Source organism: Oncorhynchus mykiss, chromosome 12 (genome assembly GCF_013265735.2).
Source record: "Oncorhynchus mykiss isolate Arlee chromosome 12, USDA_OmykA_1.1, whole genome shotgun sequence".
Classification (NCBI taxonomy): domain Eukaryota; kingdom Metazoa; phylum Chordata; class Actinopteri; order Salmoniformes; family Salmonidae; genus Oncorhynchus; species Oncorhynchus mykiss.
In genome coordinates this window covers 26,340,036-26,361,323 of record NC_048576.1, presented here as the reverse complement: position 1 = coordinate 26,361,323, position 21,288 = coordinate 26,340,036, and the positions used below count along the sequence as shown (strand labels likewise).

The following is a 21,288-nucleotide window of genomic DNA, read 5'->3' as shown; positions in this document are numbered from 1 at the left end:
TTAGTAGAGTTAAATGAATGTTGTAGTTAACTTAGGAATGGTCATGGATCGAGGGTGCCAAACAATGCCGTTCTTGTGGCGCTCAACAATGACTCAGCCTACTCTGCCAATAAATATGAACTCAATGGTTTTCAGTCAACTGCATGTAACGGCTGTGACGAGAGATGGAAAAACGCATGCATCCATTTTCTCATGCAACTTTATACAAAATGTCGGTAATGAAAATATAACCTTTCCGAACCACACATCACTGGCTATTTTATATAATTTTCTATAGGACTACCACTAATGTACTACGCTTCTGAATGTGCCTTTCAAATATATCCAGAAACTTGAAATAACTGATTTCTACTTCTCAGCTTCCTTTGTCTACATGTGAGCCCCTTTGTAACGGTAACTGCTTTGGGGTCCAATCTAATGACACATGTTCAACAATCAGACATTAACAGACAACATGAATTATTAGTTGCCCCTTAAGCATTTGGGTATCTTTCATTGCATTAGAGAGCACAGTATTTCATTTAAAAGGGCTGTGAATGCATGAGTCAGTGCTAAGGAACTTTACATCCAGACTGTCAACAGATTCATAAAAGGTCCAGCACATACTAGTCGTCACATGAAAAAAAAATGTAATTGTAACAGCTAGAAAATACATATGTTAGTGCAAGAGATTTGGGTCGTCCATTAACAGTGCATTTGGGTGGAAAGCTCACTCCCCAGAGTAGCCTTGAGAAAACATGCTGTAAAACATTCCCCTGAATATTCCCTTTTCATGTATTGATTTAAATAAGTAACTAAAAGGGAAAGGCCACTTAAAGTGACCTTATCAGTCAGTTACAGAGCACTCAGAGAGGAGAATGTGGCCCACATGAGAATGGTGATACATCGATCTTTTCATAGACATAAGATGAGGTAACAGTTCTCAAGTCTTCATCTCAAAATGTCTAATCTCTCGTGGGCAGAAAACATACACACAAATGGACATGAACCTTCTTATGATGGGATAAAGGTCAGACACTTTGGTCAATCATGGTTTTCCAGTTATGTGATAAGATATTATGTAAAATAATTAATTGTAATAATTTATCTGCACTGTATGTTTGTTAGCCAGACAGAGGAATGGTTCCATTTTTTAATTTTTTTATTATTAAAGTTCCAATATGCAACTTTTTGGGCAATCTGACTAAAGTCATATAGAAATGTGAGTTATAGATCTGTCATTCTCATTGAAAGAAAGTCTAAGAAGCGGTGGATCTGTCCTATGTGCGCTATTTCTATGCTTCCTGTTCTTAAAGATGCACTATGTAGAATTAGCTCATCCATCTCCTGGTTGCTAAAATTCTTATAGTTCATCAAATGTCACTTTATGTGACCTAAACAAGCAAATATAGTGTGGAGAATCATTGTATCATCTAAACCGCTGTAAAATATATTTTCCATAACCCAAATTATTGTATTTTCAGCTGTTTGAAGCTGGTGTACAAAACCCGAAAGCTAAAGATGCCAAAACTTGAAAACAGGAAGCATAAAAATAGCACATATAGAACTGATCTAACATTTGTAGACTTGCTTTCAATGAGACTTACATATATAAAATACGTCACATTTCTAAATTTACATATTGATGCTTTAGGTTTCGTTTTTGCGTCTTTTACTTTCGGTTTTGTACACCAGCTGAAAATACAATATTTTGGGTTATGGAAAATATATTTCACATCGGTTTAGATGGTACAATAATTCTAAACACTATACTTGCTTGTTTTGTCACATAAACTGAAATTAGGTAACTATTAGAATTTTTGCAACCAGGAAATGGCCGAGCGATTTCTGCATAGTGCACCTTTAAACTGCCAATATGCCAACATTACATTCAAACAATAGTCCCGATCGGTATTAAATAGAATGCCCGCCTGTTGGGAAAACAACCTGTGGTTACCTAGGTTACCCCATTAACTCACAGCAAAAACATGACCCTTTTCAAACACAATTTTCTTGTTGTCTTCTTGTTTTAGTCAATTACAAAAGTACAACACGTCTAAAGATTACCTTTCAACATTGCCTGTTCTCACTACTTAGAAAAACATAATATTGCAGGGCTTCCCTCATGCCCCTATTCATGACGGTGCTAGGAGCCGAGTGAGTTAGCTAGCTACGGACCGGAACATTAAGCTAGCCAAGCCCTAGAACACAAACAAATTGACTATACAGCTAGAAATAGTGAGTGGCGTTATAAATGAACTATACTAAACAAGATATATGCCTTACCTGTGATTAAATGTTTTCCACACACATAGTAACGTGTAGCCTAATTGGACACAGAGTCCGCACATTTCCCACTCTACAAAGGCGAATAGCGTGAAGTCACAGGGCTCTTCTCGCATGCTCTATTTTTTCCTACATAGGAGCATTGCGATCCATAGGTCGGGATTTTTGACTTGGTTACATGTACATTGAACAACACATCAACATTTCGGCATGTTTTGTTATTTCTGTATAACTAAAAACCAACAAAGAAGTTGTCTCTTTTACAATGGGGGTGAATGGGAAGGAATGTTGTTTTCCCAAATTTGTGGGCGTGGTCGAGGGCAATTCATGTCGTGAATATTGACTCTGCGTTTAATGGTTGTCATTTTCACCTTATTCTGGAACTTTGAGGGTTTATGACATAGCCCCTCTAGTAATTTCATAGAATCTCTTTTACCGTAGATCTGTCATGATACAACGGGATGCGTGAGATGAGCAGCATTAGTCCCAGGTTGGGTTTTTCTTCACTGGTTATTCGGACAAATCACAATTTTGCAGGTGTTAGCTTCTGGATGGGACATTTGGCCCATAGACTTGCCTGAAACTTGCAAAGAGAGAGATAGTGGAGCTATTTGTTCCAGTTTCGTTCTTTGTTCTATCTTCTCTTAACACGTACAGTTGAAGTCGGAAGTTTACATACACTTAGGTTGGAGTCATTAAAACTCATTTTTCAACCACTCCACAAATTTCTTGTTAACAAACTATAATTTTGGCAAGTCGGTTAGGACAAGGATATCTACTTTGTGCATGACACAAGTAAGTTTTCCAACAATTGTTTACATACAGATTATTTCCATTATAAATCCCTGTATCATAATTCTAGTGGGTCAGAAGTTTACATACACTAAATTGACTGTGCCTTTAAACAGCTTGGAAAATTCCAGAAAATTATGTCATGGCTTTAGAAGCTTCTGATAGGCTAATTGACACCATTTGAGTCAATTAGAGGTGCACCTCTGGAGGTATTTCAAGGCCTACCTTCAAACTCAGTAACTCTTTGTGTAACAGTATAGCTTCTGTCCCTCTCCTCGCCCCTACCTGGGCTCGAACCAGGGACCCTCTTCTGTACACATAGACAACAGCTACCCTCAGCATCGTTACCCATCGCTCCATAAAAGCCACGGCCCTTGCAGAGCAAGGGGAACAACTACTTCAAGTTCTCAGAGCGAGTGACTCCGATTGAAACGCTATTAGCGTGCAGCCCGCGAACTAGCTAGCCATTTCACATCGGTTACATTTGCTTGACATCATGGAAAAATCAAAAGAAATCAGCCAAAAAATTATAGACCTACACAAGTCTGGTTCTTCCTTAGGAGCAATTTACAAACACCTGAAGGTACCACGTTCATCTGTACAAACAATAGTATGCAAGTATAAACACCATGGGACCACGCAGGCGTCATACCGCTCAGGAAAGAGACGCACTCTGTTTCCTGGAGATGAACGTACTTTGGTGCGAAAAGTGCAAATCAATCCCAGAACAACATCAAAGGACCTTGTGAAGATGCTGGAGGAAACAGGTACAAAAGTATCTATATCCACAGTAAAATGAGTCCTATATCGACATAACCTGAAAGGCCACTCAGCAAGGAAGAAGCCACTACTCCAAAACCACCATAAAAAAAGCCAGCCTACGGTTTGTAACTACACATGGGAACAAAGATCGTACTTTTTGAAGAAATGTCCTTTGGTCTGATGGAACAAAACATAACTTTTTGGCCATAATGACCATCGTTATGCTTGGAGGAAAAAGGGGGAGGCTTGCAAGCCGAAGAGCACCATCCCAACGTGAAGCACGGGGGTGGCAGCATCATGTTGTGGGGGTGCTTTGCTGCAGGAGGGACTGGTGCACTTCACAAAATAGATGGCATCATGTGGTAGGACAATTATATGGATATATTGAAGCAACACCTCAAAACATCAGTCAGGAAGTTAAAACTTGGTCGCAAATGGGTCTTCCAAATGGACAATGACCCCAAGCATACTTCCAAAGTTGTGGTAAAATGGCTTAAGGACAACAAAATCAAGGTATTGGAGTGGCCATTACAAAGCCCTGACCTCAATCGTATAGAGAATTTCTGGACAGAACTGAAAAAGTGTGTGCCAGCAAGGAGGCCTACAAACCTGACTCAGTTACACCAGCTCTGTCAGGAGGAATGGGCCTAAATTCACCTAACATATTGTGGGAAGCTTGTGGAAGGCTACCCGAAACATTCGATCCAAGTTAAACAATTTAAAGGTAATGCTACCAAATACTAATTGAGTGTATGTAAACTTCTGACCCACTGGGAATGTGATGAATTAAATAAAAGCTGAAATAAATCATTCTCTGTACAATTATTCTGACATTTCACATTCTTAAAATAAAGTGGTTATCCTAACTGACCTAAGACAGGGAATTTGTACTTGGATTAAATGTCAGGAATTGTGAAAAAAAATAATTTAAATGTATTTGGCTAAGGTGTATGTAAATTTCCAACTTCAAATGTATGTACCCAGAACTTAATTGAGAATCTAACCAATTACGCAATACTTTAGTTCTGGGTTAACCAAGATAATACAATGTCTAAAACCATGCCTTGTATATCTCACAATGGTATGTACGTACAATGACCTTCCTCAGGTGCTCAGTTGATCAGAATCAAGCCATTAATGGCTGAAAAAGGTAGACTCAGACAACTGTCTGGAATAGTAGCTCCACTACTTTCTAAAAGTGGAATATTAGAGTGCCTAATGACACAATGACTGCTTTTACTTTCCTTTCATTTTTGTGTTAAGCCGTCCTGAGGTGGCTCTAAGTCTCTCCTCTTTGTGATGGGGTCTGGGTTTCTGTGAAACGTTATCAGAACCAGCATGAAGGGATGAGGGCAGGAAGAGAACAAAACCACTCCTGTGACACTTCTCAAAGGAATCTCTTTCTTGTGTAAACTACGGCTGAAACCTAGGGAGCAGGGGCATGGGTGGGTTTATTAAAGGCTGGAGGGTTGGCACAGCCTATTTAAACAGTGACAGAGTTAATCTCTAGACTGTCAGTTTTAATCACAGGCGCATTGATCATGATGGCACAGTCAAGCAAAGCTTGAGCTACTCCACTTGGCTCTAATGTATTAAACACACAGGACACTCGATATCTTCTCCATTTATTATACGCTGCTGAATCTCCGGACCAAACTATATCCGTAAATGTCTATATGTGACTTTGTGAAAATAATTAAAACACAAATCAAATGCAATGTTTTCTCACGTTTTACAACATCATGTCGAACTGTTGACATAACCATAAACCAGTCACTGAAGACAGATAGTCTCTCGTATTGGTCTTCACCGTGTGAGATTTCAGAGGTTTCACTCCCTAATTGATAACTTTAATAATACATTAACTGGATAGTTAAAACATTAACCTTTGGTGTCTCCTTTCTCATTTTTGACTCAGGATTTAATATGGGATTAGTTAAATTACCTAGTTAGAGGGTCTGATTTCAAGATAGCGCACTGAGCACAGACAAAAATAATACTCCCTGGCTTTAAAAGGCAAAGATCATTTCTGAATCATTGACTACAGTGTAATTATGGCATGAAGTGCACCATCAAATGGAATGATACTGCATTCAAATGTTTTTTCTTCTTAATTAACAGCCTGTTGTCCTGTTATCCTATCATAACCTCCGCGAGGAGACCTTAACAACATTATGAAACTAGTATTGTTAGTGTGTAAATGCAAGTTGTCTAAAAGCTTGCCTTTGCCTGTATTTCACATGCACCAATGGTTAAAAACAGCACATCTAGTCTCTTGAAGACATACAGTAGGACTAACTGGCCACCACCTGCTTGGCTCTATCTGACACATAACCCATAATCTTGGGAAATACAGGACAGGATTACATTGCTATTGTTCTCACAAGGGAGAGAGATGACAGGGTGAATTTATGAGGTCCAGCAGTGATGGGTCTCAAAAGCACAACAGCATCCTACATGTAGTACAGTGCCTATCATACGTATTCACCCCGCTTGGATTTCTTCACATTTTATTGTGTTACAAAGTTACAAAATCACTGATCACATCTATACATCTACAATATATAGACAAACTGACATGGTACGTCTATGGAATAGACTAATAAATATGCCAGAACACAGAAACACAAAAACAAATTGGACTGGGACCTTACTCATAACTATCCATGGGCTAGAGAATTATCTATTTGTCTATCTGAAATACAGTTTCACCAAAAATATGGTAATTTCGGGAACAAATTTCCATGTGGTGTTAACCAAATCAAGGACAAGCCTTTTCTGATCCAAAAGGAAAATTGAGCAGCTGATATTTGGTTTAAACCTAAACTTAGAATGTACACTCTCATCAAAGAGAACTACATCACTGAACCATATGTCCACCTGAACCTAACAAAAAGCCGAAGGTCAGTTAGCGCACAACTCAGACCCCCCCCCCCCCCCCCCCCCCCCCCCCCCGGTTATAAAGACGTGTAGATTTAACAGAGTGCCTGAAGATAATTTTTAGAACATGCCTACTGTGTGATCTTGAAGAAATCAATTTAGTGTTTTATAGCCCCTCTGTATGACGATCTGAGACATGTTCTTTTTTGTATATAAAAAAAAAATGTGGCAATAACCCTGAAGTATTCTGCTTACAGGGCGAGCAGAGGCTTGAATTTTGTTTCAGACAGGGCGTGTTTGAGATTGCTCCGATTGTTCACAGTGCCTGGAGGAGAAGGAGAAATGTACTGTTTGTGTAGTGTGGCTAGATGGTAGCTGTTCTGGCCATGATTATTATACGCATATAATTTGTTAAATGTATTTTGTTTTGAGTACAAGAAAAATGATAGTGTGTTTAGTAGTGTCTTGTAAGCCCATGTGGGCTGGGCACCAGTAGGTGTATGACACTTAAATAAATCATATCAATCACTCAATCAACAATAACAAAAAGATCTACACACAACACTATGTAATGTCAGTGGAAGATTAAGATTAATGTCAAATAAAACACTAATATATCTTGATTAGATAAGTATTCACCCCTGTGAGTCTTATTAGATAAGTCTATTAAAAATATTTGCCCATAATTGTTTTCAAAATTCTTCAAGTTCGGTCAAGGTGTTAGGGATCATGGCTAGACAGCCATTTTCAAGTCTTGCCATAGATTTTCAAGCAGATTAAGTCAAAACTGCAACTTGGACACTCAGGAACATTCACTGTCTTCCAGGTAAACAACTCCAGTGTAGATTTGACCTTCTGTTGTAGATTATTGTCCTGCTGAAAAGTGAACTCCTCTCCCAGTGTCTGCTATAAAGCAGAATTAAGCAGGTTTTCCTCTAGGATTTTGTCTGTGCTTAGCTCCATCCCGTTTCTTTTTGTCCTGAAAACCTCCCCAGTCATTGCCGGTGTCAAGCATACCCATGCCATGATGCAGCCACCACCATGCTTGAAAAGTAGGAGGCAGTTACTCAGTGACGTGAGGTTTTGGATTCGCCCCAAACATAAGGCTTTGCATTTAGGTCAAAAAGTGTATTCCTTTGCAGTGTTTTTTGCAGTATTGCACTAAGCCTTGTTGCATACATGTGCATGTTTTGGATTCTGTTTGTTTTTATTCTTCTTTTTACTCTGTCATTTAGGTCATTATTGTGGAGTCACTACAATGTTGTTGGTCCATCCTCAGTTTTCTCCCATCACAGCCATTGATCTCATTTCTAAAATAATAGCCTTGTGGTGACATCCCTGAGCAGTTTCCTACCTGTCCTGCAGCTCAGTTCAGAAGGATGACTATATCTTTGATGTGTCTGGTTGGTTTAATACATAATCCACAGCCTAATTATTAACTTGACCATGCTTAAAGAGATACTCAATGTCTGATTTGTTATTGTTACCCATCTACTAATCACTGCCCTTCTTTATGAGGCTTTCAGAAAGTTTGGTCTTTGTAGTTGAATCTGTGCTTGAAATTCAATACTCGACTGAGGGATATTACAGATGCTGTATGTTTGGGGGAGAGAATAAGGGGTAGTCATTAAAAAAATAATGTCAACCACACAGAGTGAGTCCAAATAACTTATTATGTGATTTGTTACTCCTGAATTAATTTAGGCTTGCCTAAACAAAGGGGGTAAATACTTGTGCAATGACTGCATTTAAGTTATTGAATTTGCATTCATTTGTAAAAATGCGTAGAGTTTTTTTCACTTTGACATTATGGAGCATGTTGTGTAGATCAATGACAAAAAAGCACAATTAAATCTATTTCAATCTCACTTTGTAATGCAACAAAATGTGAAAAACATGTATGATAACCACTGTCAATCTAGGTGACAAACTACTATATTCTTTCTCAATGTTTGTGTGGGATATCAGTGAGCCCAACATGGAAATTGCTACAACAAACTACATTTTAAGATGACAAATATGATATGAAGTATTTTTTCTACGGCTTAGAACAAGATGCTCATATAACAAAATAAAGAAAGGTTTGTCATAATATATTTGCTTATACTTTGAACAAAATATTCTCTATTTTTTTCATGGTAGATCTACAATATAGTAAATGCAGGTAAACCTATCTTAAGTTGCCAGTGAGCTCACTTCTCAGAGGAACTTAGAGAAATCTCCTTTGTTAATGAAAGACAGATTTTCAATTACCTACTAATTTTATTCCCTCCTGAGAAATTAGAAAGGAACAAGTTTGTTCAATATCAATAAATCCAATTACCAACTATATCCCCTTCTTTCTCTTAGGTAGAAAAAATGTATTGGAAAATATCATCTATGCTTATCCATCCCTCTTGTAAAAAAAACAACAACAACAATACTCCTACAGTAATATCACAGAAAAAAATACAAATCTACTGGTTGTAAAAGTAAATATTTGTAAATATTTGCCTGAAATAGAATTTGGAATAGCTTTATCTATTGTGCATTTGAACATATAAATTAGAAGTCTGCAAGAAACAACTTTTCCAAAATGTTAACAATATCTTAAAATGTTGACTTGTGATCAAAGAACAACTGCATTTATATGCAATAATCTTTGTATTGTGTCTATTGTTTACACTCTTACACATTCTGTGAAGTTCCCTGGTCTACCACAAGCTGTTCCTCATGTACCCAATCACTAGATCTGCTTTTCAATGCTGTACGAGTTTGATCTCTGTATCACAGTAGGCCTATCTACGTGTTAGAGTGTGACTTCATGTGATTACATGAATGGAGTACTTTTCTTAAGTGTATAGCTGTCAAATTAGTGTGGGCTATTCACGCCAGTGTTCTGGTACTGGGGAGGAATCAGCAGACAGTGTGTCTGAAGTGCGTATGACTCAATGTGGTGGACCGGCTACATAATTTTAATAAGGGAAAATAATAAAGAGTGGAGAAGGGAATAGTAGCAACCCTAAAGCCTTCCTCACTCGTAGAGTCTGTTACTCTGAACAAGTAACAGAAATACTGAGTGTCAAAATAAAAGTCCCAACATACAGTACGTCTTAGCTAAGTTCAGTGTTGATCCATCAATATTGGCTATATGTCCTATTTGAAACTGTATGCAGACAATTTGAGTCAACATTGACAGAGACGTCAAGTATCGTATTGAGACAAAATTGGAAATCACAGAATCGTAAATTATATTTAACATGTAATAAGAAGTGGTGTCGAACATGCACAACTAACAGACAAAAAAGTATATACCAGGGGCCTTTGCGTAAATGTGTCTTAAAAAAAATTGTGAGTCGATCTGCCTGGAATTACTGTGGAAAGCCCTGTAAGCTGCTTTACAGAGTGATTTGCCTGCGCTTGCATGGGGGTAGTGTTATTCCATATGTCCGAGTTAGACATCTATTAAGCCTATTTCTGGGCCATCACCTCGAGTCATAAAATCATTACAGTCAACAAGAACTCAAACAATGTTTATTTTAGCGTCCCTGAAAAGACTTGCTTTGGCCTGTTTTGTTATAAGGCAATATTAAACACTTGAGACAATGTCTTCTTCGAAATACATTACTTATGTTGAGATTTTGTGTGGTCTCTGATCATTTGAGAACTGAAGTTTGAGTTTACATCCACACTGAACACACAATGAAACTCATCCGAACTACTGACAAATTTGTTTGACATACAATGTCTTGATACAAAATGGCTGCTACATTCCAATTCAAAAACCACAGGTGCAGTTGGAGCAAACTTAGTCTGAACCAATTCAGCAAAATAAACCAAATAAACGTGCCTCAGCTCTGAATAAAATGAAAAGGTTTAGTTTAAACATTGGAAAGAAAATATATCTATTATGCTTTGAAGTTAGCTTCTCTGGAGGTGCAATCATCAATATTTTTTGTGTGAATTCAATTTATTACATATCAATTAACTTATTTTGATGCCTGTATGAACATCATCAAGTCTTCATGTCCTCATGGCCCAATAGATCTGTAATCAGCTTTTAAGTGGCTGGCTGCACTCTGGACGACCTAGCTACCAGCATTGTAGGCAAAGCAAAGCAAAGCAATACCACTCGGTGGATAAGTAAACAAACATTAACTTACTTGAGAAAACAGCCACCAACTGTTGTAAAACAAAACAGCCCTTTTTTAACAACTGCTCAACGGCAATTAAAGACTTGTCTCTGTCAGCACTTTTACGTTGTTCCGTGTCGTGACTTATTTTAAAATGTGTACTGTTGAGTGAACAAGCTCAGGACTAGGCCACTTCACTTGACTCCATCCACGGCTGGTGTTTAAATCCTGAATACCGAGGCCCTCGGTTATTGCTTTCAAGAATAATAGAGATGTGTTCTCAATATTTCCGATTTTTAAGTTAATTATAAAAAGGTGTGATTCACCTTATCAGCTTAATTGAATGCTTGGATAATATAATGAATATATTTTATAAAAAATATATGCAAGAGACATCACTCACTGCTACCTTGTGGTAACACTTACATTTGTTCCCTTATATTACTTTAATCTTTACTGATTGAAAAGATTTTGCCCAAGGGTTATATATACACACACACATATACTGTTATTGTTATTTTATACACTATAGCATTATTAAAGACAGACAGGCCTCAACAGCCAGAAACTACCCATGGAATCTATTGGAGACTCGGTATTGCAGGATCAGAAATGATTCCAGGAATAACTTGGATTGACATGCATATGAAACATATAGATGTTTGATATGTCTTCATCTAGATCAAATAACAAAATACCACTAAAGGCCTATATATTCAAAAAATCCCTGTTACGCTCTGAGGACTGAAGTATGTTGAGTGGGGATGTTATATTAGGCAATGTATCTATCCTCAAAGCCAGAAAGATAAGGGTTAAACTTGGAAAACACATTTATAAATGTGTCAATCCATCCAGAGGAGAGCACCTGAAAACCCCCACACACACACACACGCACAAGCACACACACTTACACACAAACACACACACACACACACACACACACACACACACACACACCAGGAGCAGTTGCTGCCTCTCACTTGATTATAGAGACCAATCTGCTGCAGTAGATGTAGGCTTCCCTAACAGTAAATGATGGGGCCTGGGTGATTCTAGGTGAATTTGGGCATCTCATAAATGTTGGTTGGAAGTTGAATAATGACAAACACGAGTTAATGAATCCTATCTAAATAACGAACATAGCTTGAATGAAATACATTTACCATAACATCTAGAAATCCATGAATGACTCACTAGGCAGAACTGAACTATGCTTATTATTGATGGTTTAAAATATGGCCTTTATGATGTATAGGATATCAAACCATGTCTGGCTTTCCCCATGACTCCACTTCATATTGTTTTACAGTAGACCTATGCTTTTCCATTCAACACTGTGTGAGGCATCAGAGCCAGCACCTTACAGAGCCCTGAATGTCATTCAGCGCAAATAGTAGTTGGAAACATGTCCAGGCGCCTATTCATATGTATTGACCATTAGCATCTTTACGCATGCTAATAGAATAGCATGAGCGTTATGTTGTATTTAATGCATGATAATACAGATATAGGCTAATACAGATATATGTCTAATATATCCTAGATTAGCACATTTAACACTTACTTTGGGTTTTGTGAGTTCCAAACCACCGATTCCAACGTTTTGGCCACGGGCAACAGCGACCTGCACAAGACTGTCAAAAACCAAAGGTAGTACTTCCAATTGGAACAGGAGCCTGCCATTTCCACGCTTATTCAGTGATGCAAATGAATCAACGGCACGATGAAATCATAAAACAAAAATGGATACAGTGTAAATGTACAATTCTAGATCCCATTCGCTAGTGTCGCATGTAGATCATGCGTAAAATCACGTTTAAAATGACAAATGATAACCATCACTGAATAGATATCGTGAAATCCTGTTTCCTCTGTTCCGTGCAGGCTATGCAAGCAGAAGAGTATATTGCAGGTAAAACAATGTTCTGGATTCTTTATCTCATCACCTTCCAGTGTCGAATAGATTTGTAAGGTATGCGTACGTTTAACTCCTTGGTATAACAAGTTTCAAAATGTCACTGGTCAGAAAATAATGTTGAGTCGGTTAACAAGTGGAGTCTTCGCCCGCGAACCCGTGCGCTGAAGTGTGTTTTACAGTTGCTGATGCACATTTAACAATCCGATACTGTAAATGTGACCCCTTTGTCCTTGCTTCAGGAAAGATCTCTGGCACGTCTGTTTTCTTATACTCTTCTTTGTATGGTGAACCCGTTGTCTATAGATAAGTCAATTTCATTGTATCGTCTATAATAACGCTCTAACAGAAAACATTTTGCGTATCTCCAAAATAGCCTACTCCATATGTGTAGTAGCAGACTCCAAAACACTCGCGATAAAATGCGCAAAATCCTTATTTCAGGTGGAAATTACTCTCCCGTGCATTGAAATTCCAATCCACTTGAGATGTTACAGTGTGCCTGTATATTGGAGACACCAACTCATGTTCGAAGTCCGTTCTGAACTGCTTCATCCAAAGTGCATGAATCACGACATTGATAGGCTACGGGTGAATAATCCAGTTTAGAATCTATAAAAAAAAGAAAACAGCTGGGAAATAAAGTGAAATATTGTGCCTATTTAACTTGAACTCGCAATGAGTTTTTCCAGTGATAGTTCCAGCGTACAGTGCACACTCCAAACTGGCATACAATACTCCTTCGCACACACTGCTGCGTACGTAATGCAACGCTTGGATAGCCCTGACCTCCCAACCAATCAAGGCAGTTTGGCGGAGTCCTCTCATTATTCAGTTGTTCATCATTCCCTTGACCGAAGGGACTCGGCATAGTACAGTCTGGGCCCTTTACAGTGAATACATGGCAATTAAGAGATACTTATCATTTTCAACATATGTGCGGACTATTTTGTATAAATATGCGTTGATTAGACATGGTGAATATGTTGGCCTGCACCGGGAATGTCTCCACAATCAACACAGGTAATACATTTTGCCTTTATAAGGTTTAATATTGCAGCGCATGATACATTTATTACAGGATGTTGCTCACTACATGGACTACTTATAAGGTGTTTGATATAGTCAAAAACATATATTTTTGATGAGTCTCTCATTAATTAAAGATGGTAGTCTGTGACTCTTGTAGGTCTAATATGGCTCATATTACTATTGACAATGTTGCCCTCTATCGGAAAGGGTGGAAACGTTGTGGGAAAACAGAAAGCATTATCACGAGTGGATCTTGCTGCATCTATTCTTATTTTATTATTTTCTATTCTAGGCTATTATCTTCTATCCTAAAACGTTTCTCTGACAGTAATATATGTGATGCATTTGAATTCAAATGATGTATATTATCAAAGTTATGGCAGCCCGTTGCAAAGCCATTATTGGTCAGACTTGCTCTTACAAATCAAAAATCAAATGTTATTAGTCACAAGCGCCGAATACAACAGGTTTAGACCTTACAGTGAAATGCTTACTTACAAGCCCCTAACCAACAATGCAGTTTAAAATAAATAAATAAAATAAGTATAAGAATAAGGAATAAAAGTAACACGTAATTAAAGAGCAAAACAGATGTTTCCAAGTTTGTTGCCTTTTAGGAACTCGTTATTGATTAACATCTCGATATTGTTCAAATGTAAATTATTTATTCTTATATCTAATTCCAACACAAGGCTAAACACACTGATGGAGATAGTAAAAAAAAGAAGCATTAAATGTAGGCTATTATGGAAATAAACATGAATAGAAATATACTGATCATTTCCTGCTTTAAATCAAATCACAGGTAAAACTATCTTCCTTTGGCCTTCTTTGGTCCCTTGGGATCTCTTTATGAACATGCCAATGTAGGGGTGGACTGGGACCTAAAATGTCCCTGGCATTTCTAACACACTGGCCCGTTTTTTCCCCTTGAGGCCCCTACACCTACCCATTTCTTTCCTTGAGGCCCCCATACCAGCCCATTTTTTTCCTTAAGGCCCCCATTATTAGGCAGACAATTATAATTTTGTGCTAAAAACCCAAGTTAGACAGGCCCACTGGACTAAAAATGTACCAGCCGAAATGCCAGATGGCCAATCCACTCCTGCTTGAATGGCAGAAAAGTGCTGAAATATTTCTGGATATAGCCAAAAGTAATATAGAAAAATAAATAAATGTATCTCCATTTCCCTTTGCCTCTTAACCAAAGCTACCTAGTAAGATTGTGCTTATACACCAAAAAAACTAACTAATACAAATCATTGTGAGTAAAAGCACAGCTGTTTTCATAGTTGTGTTTCATACCATGGTTGGCGTTCAATGCATCTCTGCAAAGTCAGGAATATGTGACCTTTTCATATTGCTGTGGCTTCATCCAAGGAAGGTCTCTAAAAATAGCTCCTCGCTCTAAACTAGATGTTTGATTTATTTGTGACCTACTTAGGATAGACACATAATAGCAACTTTACATTGCAGTTTGCTTATTTGATCTAACCTGATATCATAATGTGACAGTAGACTATGTAGAATATTCTCTAACCTCCTTAACAAAGCATGTATGTCAACATTTGTAATAAGGGAGGAAAATACAAAAAGGTCTTAATTTGAATATGACACTCATTGAAAATACCTTTCAGGCATATAGTGAAATGCTCAGGGGATCCAGTGGTAAAATGGAGTAGCAATGGAGGATGGGCATGTGGCCAGAGGGTGTGCAGGTTTAATTCCCAGGTGTAGACACTGCTGTTTTGCCCTTGAGAAAGGCACGGCTTCACTGAATATAATCAGCTGTATAATTCTATGTCAAGTGGAAAATGTGGAGTTACTCTCAGATTGCAATTGCCATCACATAACCAGACACATATTGTAAATTATTGTTTGTATGCTCATCAGTTCAAGGCATTTTTGCCATCCAGTAAGAGGTAGACTGATACAGAGGACAGCACTGGCAACATGGAATGGAATGTCCGTAAATTTGTTTGCTGCTAAAGGATGGACTATTTTCACTTACTAAGAAGCCATTTTTAGACAGTCCTATCGTACAGCTGACTGTTTAGACTGACGGTTCCAAATCCATATCCAATGAAAGGCAGCCACTGTGACTAGATATTTTCATTTAGATTATTCTTGGCTGTAGATTTCCCTTTCATTTTAGCTGGTTATCGATGCACAGCCAGATGACCTCAACAACTGGCTGAGGTGGTAGATGAATACTGTAATAAATGGTCTAATAGAAAACATAGTTTCTGAGCATTTTAACCATTTGTGTGGCAATCCTGTACCTGCTGGTGTCATACTGTGCCCTTTCAGTAAAGGTACTGTATGACATCGGCATCACATTCTTACATTCCCCTAAAAAGCCCCTTACTAGCTGCCTCGCTGTACCGATTTAGACTATCAAAAAAGTGTTGTTGATGTTAGAAAGGATAGTGTGTGAATTAGCTTTATCTATAATTCAGTAACTATTTAAAGTTGCTGTGGGAAGGAATAAAAAAAATATAGCCTCTCACCATATCAGCATTGATTATGAAATGATTGCATATGTTTGGCCTCATAACTCAGTTATGAAACTGAATGGCTCCCACTTGGTTTTAGAATGTGGCGGTGAGTCTACTGGAAAGATATCAGAAGTTGTTGTTTTCCCTCAGAATGTGAGCCAGTGAGTTTAGTCAAAACACAAACCTGTCCAAATATAAGCAGTGACCGCATTTGCAAAACACTCAGAGAGAGGGAGAGAGGAAGAGAGAGAGCTAAAGCAACATCACACAGGTGACTTATGGCCCTGATGTTAGTAGCTCTTTAGAGACGCTGAAAGCCATGGATGTGCCTCTGATGTCATTAGAGAACTCTCCTACTGGAAATTAGCCTTTGGTGCAGTCAACTCTGATGAATAATTTATGATACAATCTACAACTTAGATAACTGAAAGAGAATGCAGAGATATAATTTGTGTCTACAGCTTTCATTTAGTTTTAATTCATTGAGTGGTTTTGTGTCTATCCAAATTAATAAGGGGTTCTATCTGGGAAAATATAATATTCCAAAGGGCAATCATAGACCACATTACTCAAGAAGAGCACATAACTCGGTGTGTGTCTGAGCAAAGGAAAGAGTGGTGTTGTTTTGGATAGGAGTTTACGTGAGTAAAACTAAAGGGCTTACTGCAGTGTGTCGTTCCAGCTTAGGGCCTGTGTAATTATAGGGTCTAAAATGTGTCATCAATTATTTATAAAACTGTAAGAATTAGCAATTTGCTTGTCATCCAATATTTAAAATGTTGCTTCAAATGGAGCCATTGTGTCCCACTAATGCTTGGCTTTCAGGAAGATTGAACAATACCACGACATCGGCATTATAGAATCAATGACAGAATGTTTTAATGGGATTTTTATGGAACTAGAGGCACAATTATGGTTGCTTTTGTGTTTATCTGCTATGACAGTAAAGGCGAGCACTCCTCTCAAGGAGAGAGCTTATTGCTGAATATGCATAACCCACAATAGGAGAGAGAACAAGAGGACCCCCTCCCTCCTGAGTGCTCTCAGGGCTGTGAGAATGGAACAATAATAACTTAAGAAAGCTTCATTTAAACTACTCTCCAGAAACTACTCTGCCTTGAAATATCATAAATCAGCCATGGCTAGATGAGACAGGGGAAACGGCTATCGACTCACAGGAGAGAATAAGTCAATTTAATTAAGGCTGTTGCACCATGAGAAATATTGTGTTTTTCTAGTCCATAAGGGCAGGTTTCCTCTAACCTTAAAGCAATGTTCTTGCAGTTTTGACTTGCATCAGCAGAGGTTTGATTTTCCCACTAAAATAAAGTTGCAGGAGTTGATAATATGATTATATCTAGGTCACACACTTCTAGGAATGTATTTAGATGATTCTTTGAGATTCTCCGTCATTGCGTTCAGCTACCTTGACGTGGTCTGACTCTGATCTCTGATTAACACTTATCATTTCATGAAAAGCCAGACACATTCTGTGGGGATACAGAAAGCTTGTAAAAACCTCCAATAAAAAGCAGCTGCTCCTGGTGCAGCTGCTGCATGAGGCATGTGGACATGTGGATTGCTGCAACCTGGTCTCGGAGCATTTCGTATTATTCTGTATGTAAATACAAGACACTACATTTAGTATGATATGTAACATTTGGTATGGTATGTATTCATTTGTGGATGTCCATCACCCATTTCATATGATATTTTACGAATTACAATTCGTATTATATGTTATGAATTGGCAAAACGTACAATATGTTATGAATTTGACAAACGCACAATATGTTACAAATTTGCAGGTGGCTAATATTAGCTAGGCTAGTGATTATGGTTAGGGGTTAAGGTTAGGGTTACATTTAGGAGTTAGGTTAAAGGGTTAAGGTTAGGGTTGGGGAAGGGTTAGCTAAAAGTGTTAAGGTTAGGGTTTTGGGAACGGTTAGCTAACATGCTAAGTAGTTGCAAAGTGACTAAATCAAATCAAATGTATTTATATAGCCCTTCTTACATCAGCTGATATCTCAAAGTGCTGTACAGAAACCCAGCCTAAAACCCCAAACAGCAAGCAATGCAGGTGTAGAAGCACAGTGGCTAGGAAAAACTCCCTAGAAAGACCAAAACCTAGGGAGAAACTTAAAGAGGAACCAGGCTATGAGGGGTGGCCTGTCCTCTTCTGGCTGTGCCGGGTGGAGATTATAACAGAACATGGCCAAGATGTTCAAATGTACATAAATGACCAGCATGGTCAAATAATAATAATCACAGTAGTTGTCGAGGGTGCAACAAGTCAGCACCTCAGGAGTAAATGTCAGTTGGCTTTTCATAGCCGATCATTGAGAGTATCTCTACCGCTCCTGCTGTCTCTAGAGAGTTAAAAACAGCAGGTCTGGGACAGGTAGCATGTCCTGTGAACAGGTCAGGGTTCCATAGCCGCAGGCAGAACAGTTGAAACTGGAGTAGCTGCACGGTCAGGTGGACTGGACAACAAGGAGTCATCATGCCAGGTAGTCCTGAGACATGGTTCTAGAGCTCAGGTCATTCGAGAGAGATAAAGAAAGAAAGAGAGAATTAGAGAGAGCATACTTAAATTCACACAGGACACCGGATAAGACAGGAGAAGTACTATAGATATAACAGACTGATCCTAGCCCCCCGACACATAAACTACTGCAGCATAAATACTGGAGGCTGAGACAGGAAGGGTCAGGAGACACTGTGGCCCCATCCGATGACACCCCCGGACAGGGCCAAACAGGCAGGATATAACCCCACCCACTTTGCCAAAGCACAGCCCCCACACCACTAGATGGATATCTTCAACCACCAACTTACCATCCTGAGACAAGGCCGAGTATAGCCCACAAAGATATCCGCCACGGCACAACCCAAGGGGGGGCGCCAACCCAGACAGGAAGATCACGTCAGTGACTCAACCCACTCAAGTGATGCACCGCTCCTAGGGACGGCATGGAAGAGCACCAGTAAGCCAGTGACTCAGCCCCTGTAATAGGTTTAGAGGCAGATAATCCCAGTGGAGAGAGGGGAACCAGCCAGGCAGAGACAGCGAGGGCGGTTTGTTGCTCTAGAGGCTTTCCGTTCACCTTCACACTCTAAAGTAGTTGAAAAGTTGTTGAAAAGTTGCTAATTAGCTAAAATGCTAAAGTTGGCCATGGTTAGATTCAAACTTGCAACCTTTGGGTTGCTAGATGTTTGCGTTATACACCTACCCACCCATCCACCCCACTTTAGTTTTTGCCTTAAGTAACCATCTGTCTTGAGTAACAACACCAAACGTAACATAGTCCCTAGCTGTGTGTTGCCGCTTTCCATGTTGTCTGTTGTCTGTAGCTTGTGAGGTGTGGAAACACTTTGTTGCTTTTATGAATTTTGTCTTGCTGCTTTTTATTTTATGTTGCTCTGTCTGTATGCTGCGTCTTGCTTGTCCTATGTTGCTCTGTCTGTATGCTATGTCTTGCTTGTCCTATGTTGCTATGTCTTGCTTGTTCTATGCTGCTATTGTCTATATTGTAATTGTTTTTAATAACCTGCCCAGGGACTGCGGTTGAAAATTAGCCGGCTGGCTAAAACCGGCACTTTTACTGAAACGTTGATTAATGTGCACTGTCCCTGTAAAAATAAAAAATAAACTCAAACTCAAACTCAACATATCATACTAATTTGAATGTCCCGTATTTACCTTTACTATGTTACGTCTGGTCTATGAGACCAGGCTGGTAGATCGCATGACCCTCGTGAATTTCATATGCAGTACATAGGCAACAGTACAGTATGATTTCTATGGGAAAGGGGTAAAGCTGATGGAATGTCAGACAAGGCCATGTGAGCATGGACAGCACTTTTCTCCACCACAAAAAAAGCAGCACAAACAATGCCACGTATAGCATAGTGCAGACCAACGTCGATTTAAAAGTTTAACACTTAAAATAAACTAATCGGTGCCTTCAAACCTGTCATGCATACAGAAACTGATCATACAGACTAAGTTACATCAGTTTATGTTTGTATCAAACCCATAATGCGGTTTCGTAGCCTCATGTCCCAGAATGTGCACTATAATCGGCAGTGGATTAGATTGCACATTAGCTAGTTAGAGAATCATCCACTCAACATGGCTTAATCTTTACCTAACACTATTTATTATGAGACCAAGGGCTAAGAAACAATCAAGGTACATCAAGTTATTTTTTCTGATCACATTAACACTCTCCTTATTAACAGACTTGCCCTGACATGAATATCTCTCAGATGTATAGTCATTCTATCAGTTGAATATCTCAGTCTGAGTTTCAATCTCTGTGTTTATTTCAATTTCAAATCTGACATGGATGTAGTGTCTTTTCTCAGACGAGTACAGTATCTCAAATGAGTTCAGTGTATCCTTAAAGCACCACATGTCTTCAAGACCTTTTGACAGACTTGCAGAACATAACAGGCATTCAGACCATGGCTCATGTGATTCAGTGTAAGCTGTTGGGTGGGGGTTTAAAAATAAAGAATAAGAGGAAGCTCTCTGTCATTTATCTTCACCTTGCAGGCCCTTACATCAGTTTGCCTTCCGTATGTGTAATTGTGAGCCCACGACCCCTGCGCTGGTGTGCCGGTGTGTAACAATGCTTTCAAGTTTCCTCCCTGATTAGACATTTCCCCGCTTGTGTTGAGGTTGGGCATGGTCCAACATGGGCAAAAGCCATCCAACAATTCAGACGTAAAATAGAACATTTTGGAATACATTTGAAGTCAGAAGTTTACATCCACTTAGGTTGGAGTCATTAAAACTCATTTTTCAACCACTTCACAAATTTCTTGTTAACAAACTATAGTTTTAGCAAGTCGGTTAGGACATCTACTTTGTGCATGACACAAGTAATATTTACAACAATTGTTTACAGACAGATCATTTCAATTAAAATTCACTGTATCACAATTCCAGTGGGTCAGAAGTTTACATACACTAAATTGACTGTGCACTTAAACAGCTTGGAAAATTCCAGGAAATGATGTCATG

General features: G+C 38.7%; 1 protein-coding gene across 1 annotated transcript in view; it reads right to left on the bottom strand.

The window, feature by feature from the left end:
* The window catches only part of LOC110537279 (ephrin-B1), a 69,070-nt gene extending 55,571 nt beyond the window's left edge, over nucleotides 1–13,499 (bottom strand). Inside the window, exon 1 of the mRNA XM_021623204.2 lies at nucleotides 12,376–13,499. Within this exon, the coding sequence (XP_021478879.1) occupies nucleotides 12,376–12,494 (119 nt within the window). The 5' untranslated portion in view covers nucleotides 12,495–13,499. The remainder of the gene's footprint in view (nucleotides 1–12,375) is intronic.
* Nucleotides 13,500–21,288: the final 7,789 nt, after the last annotated feature.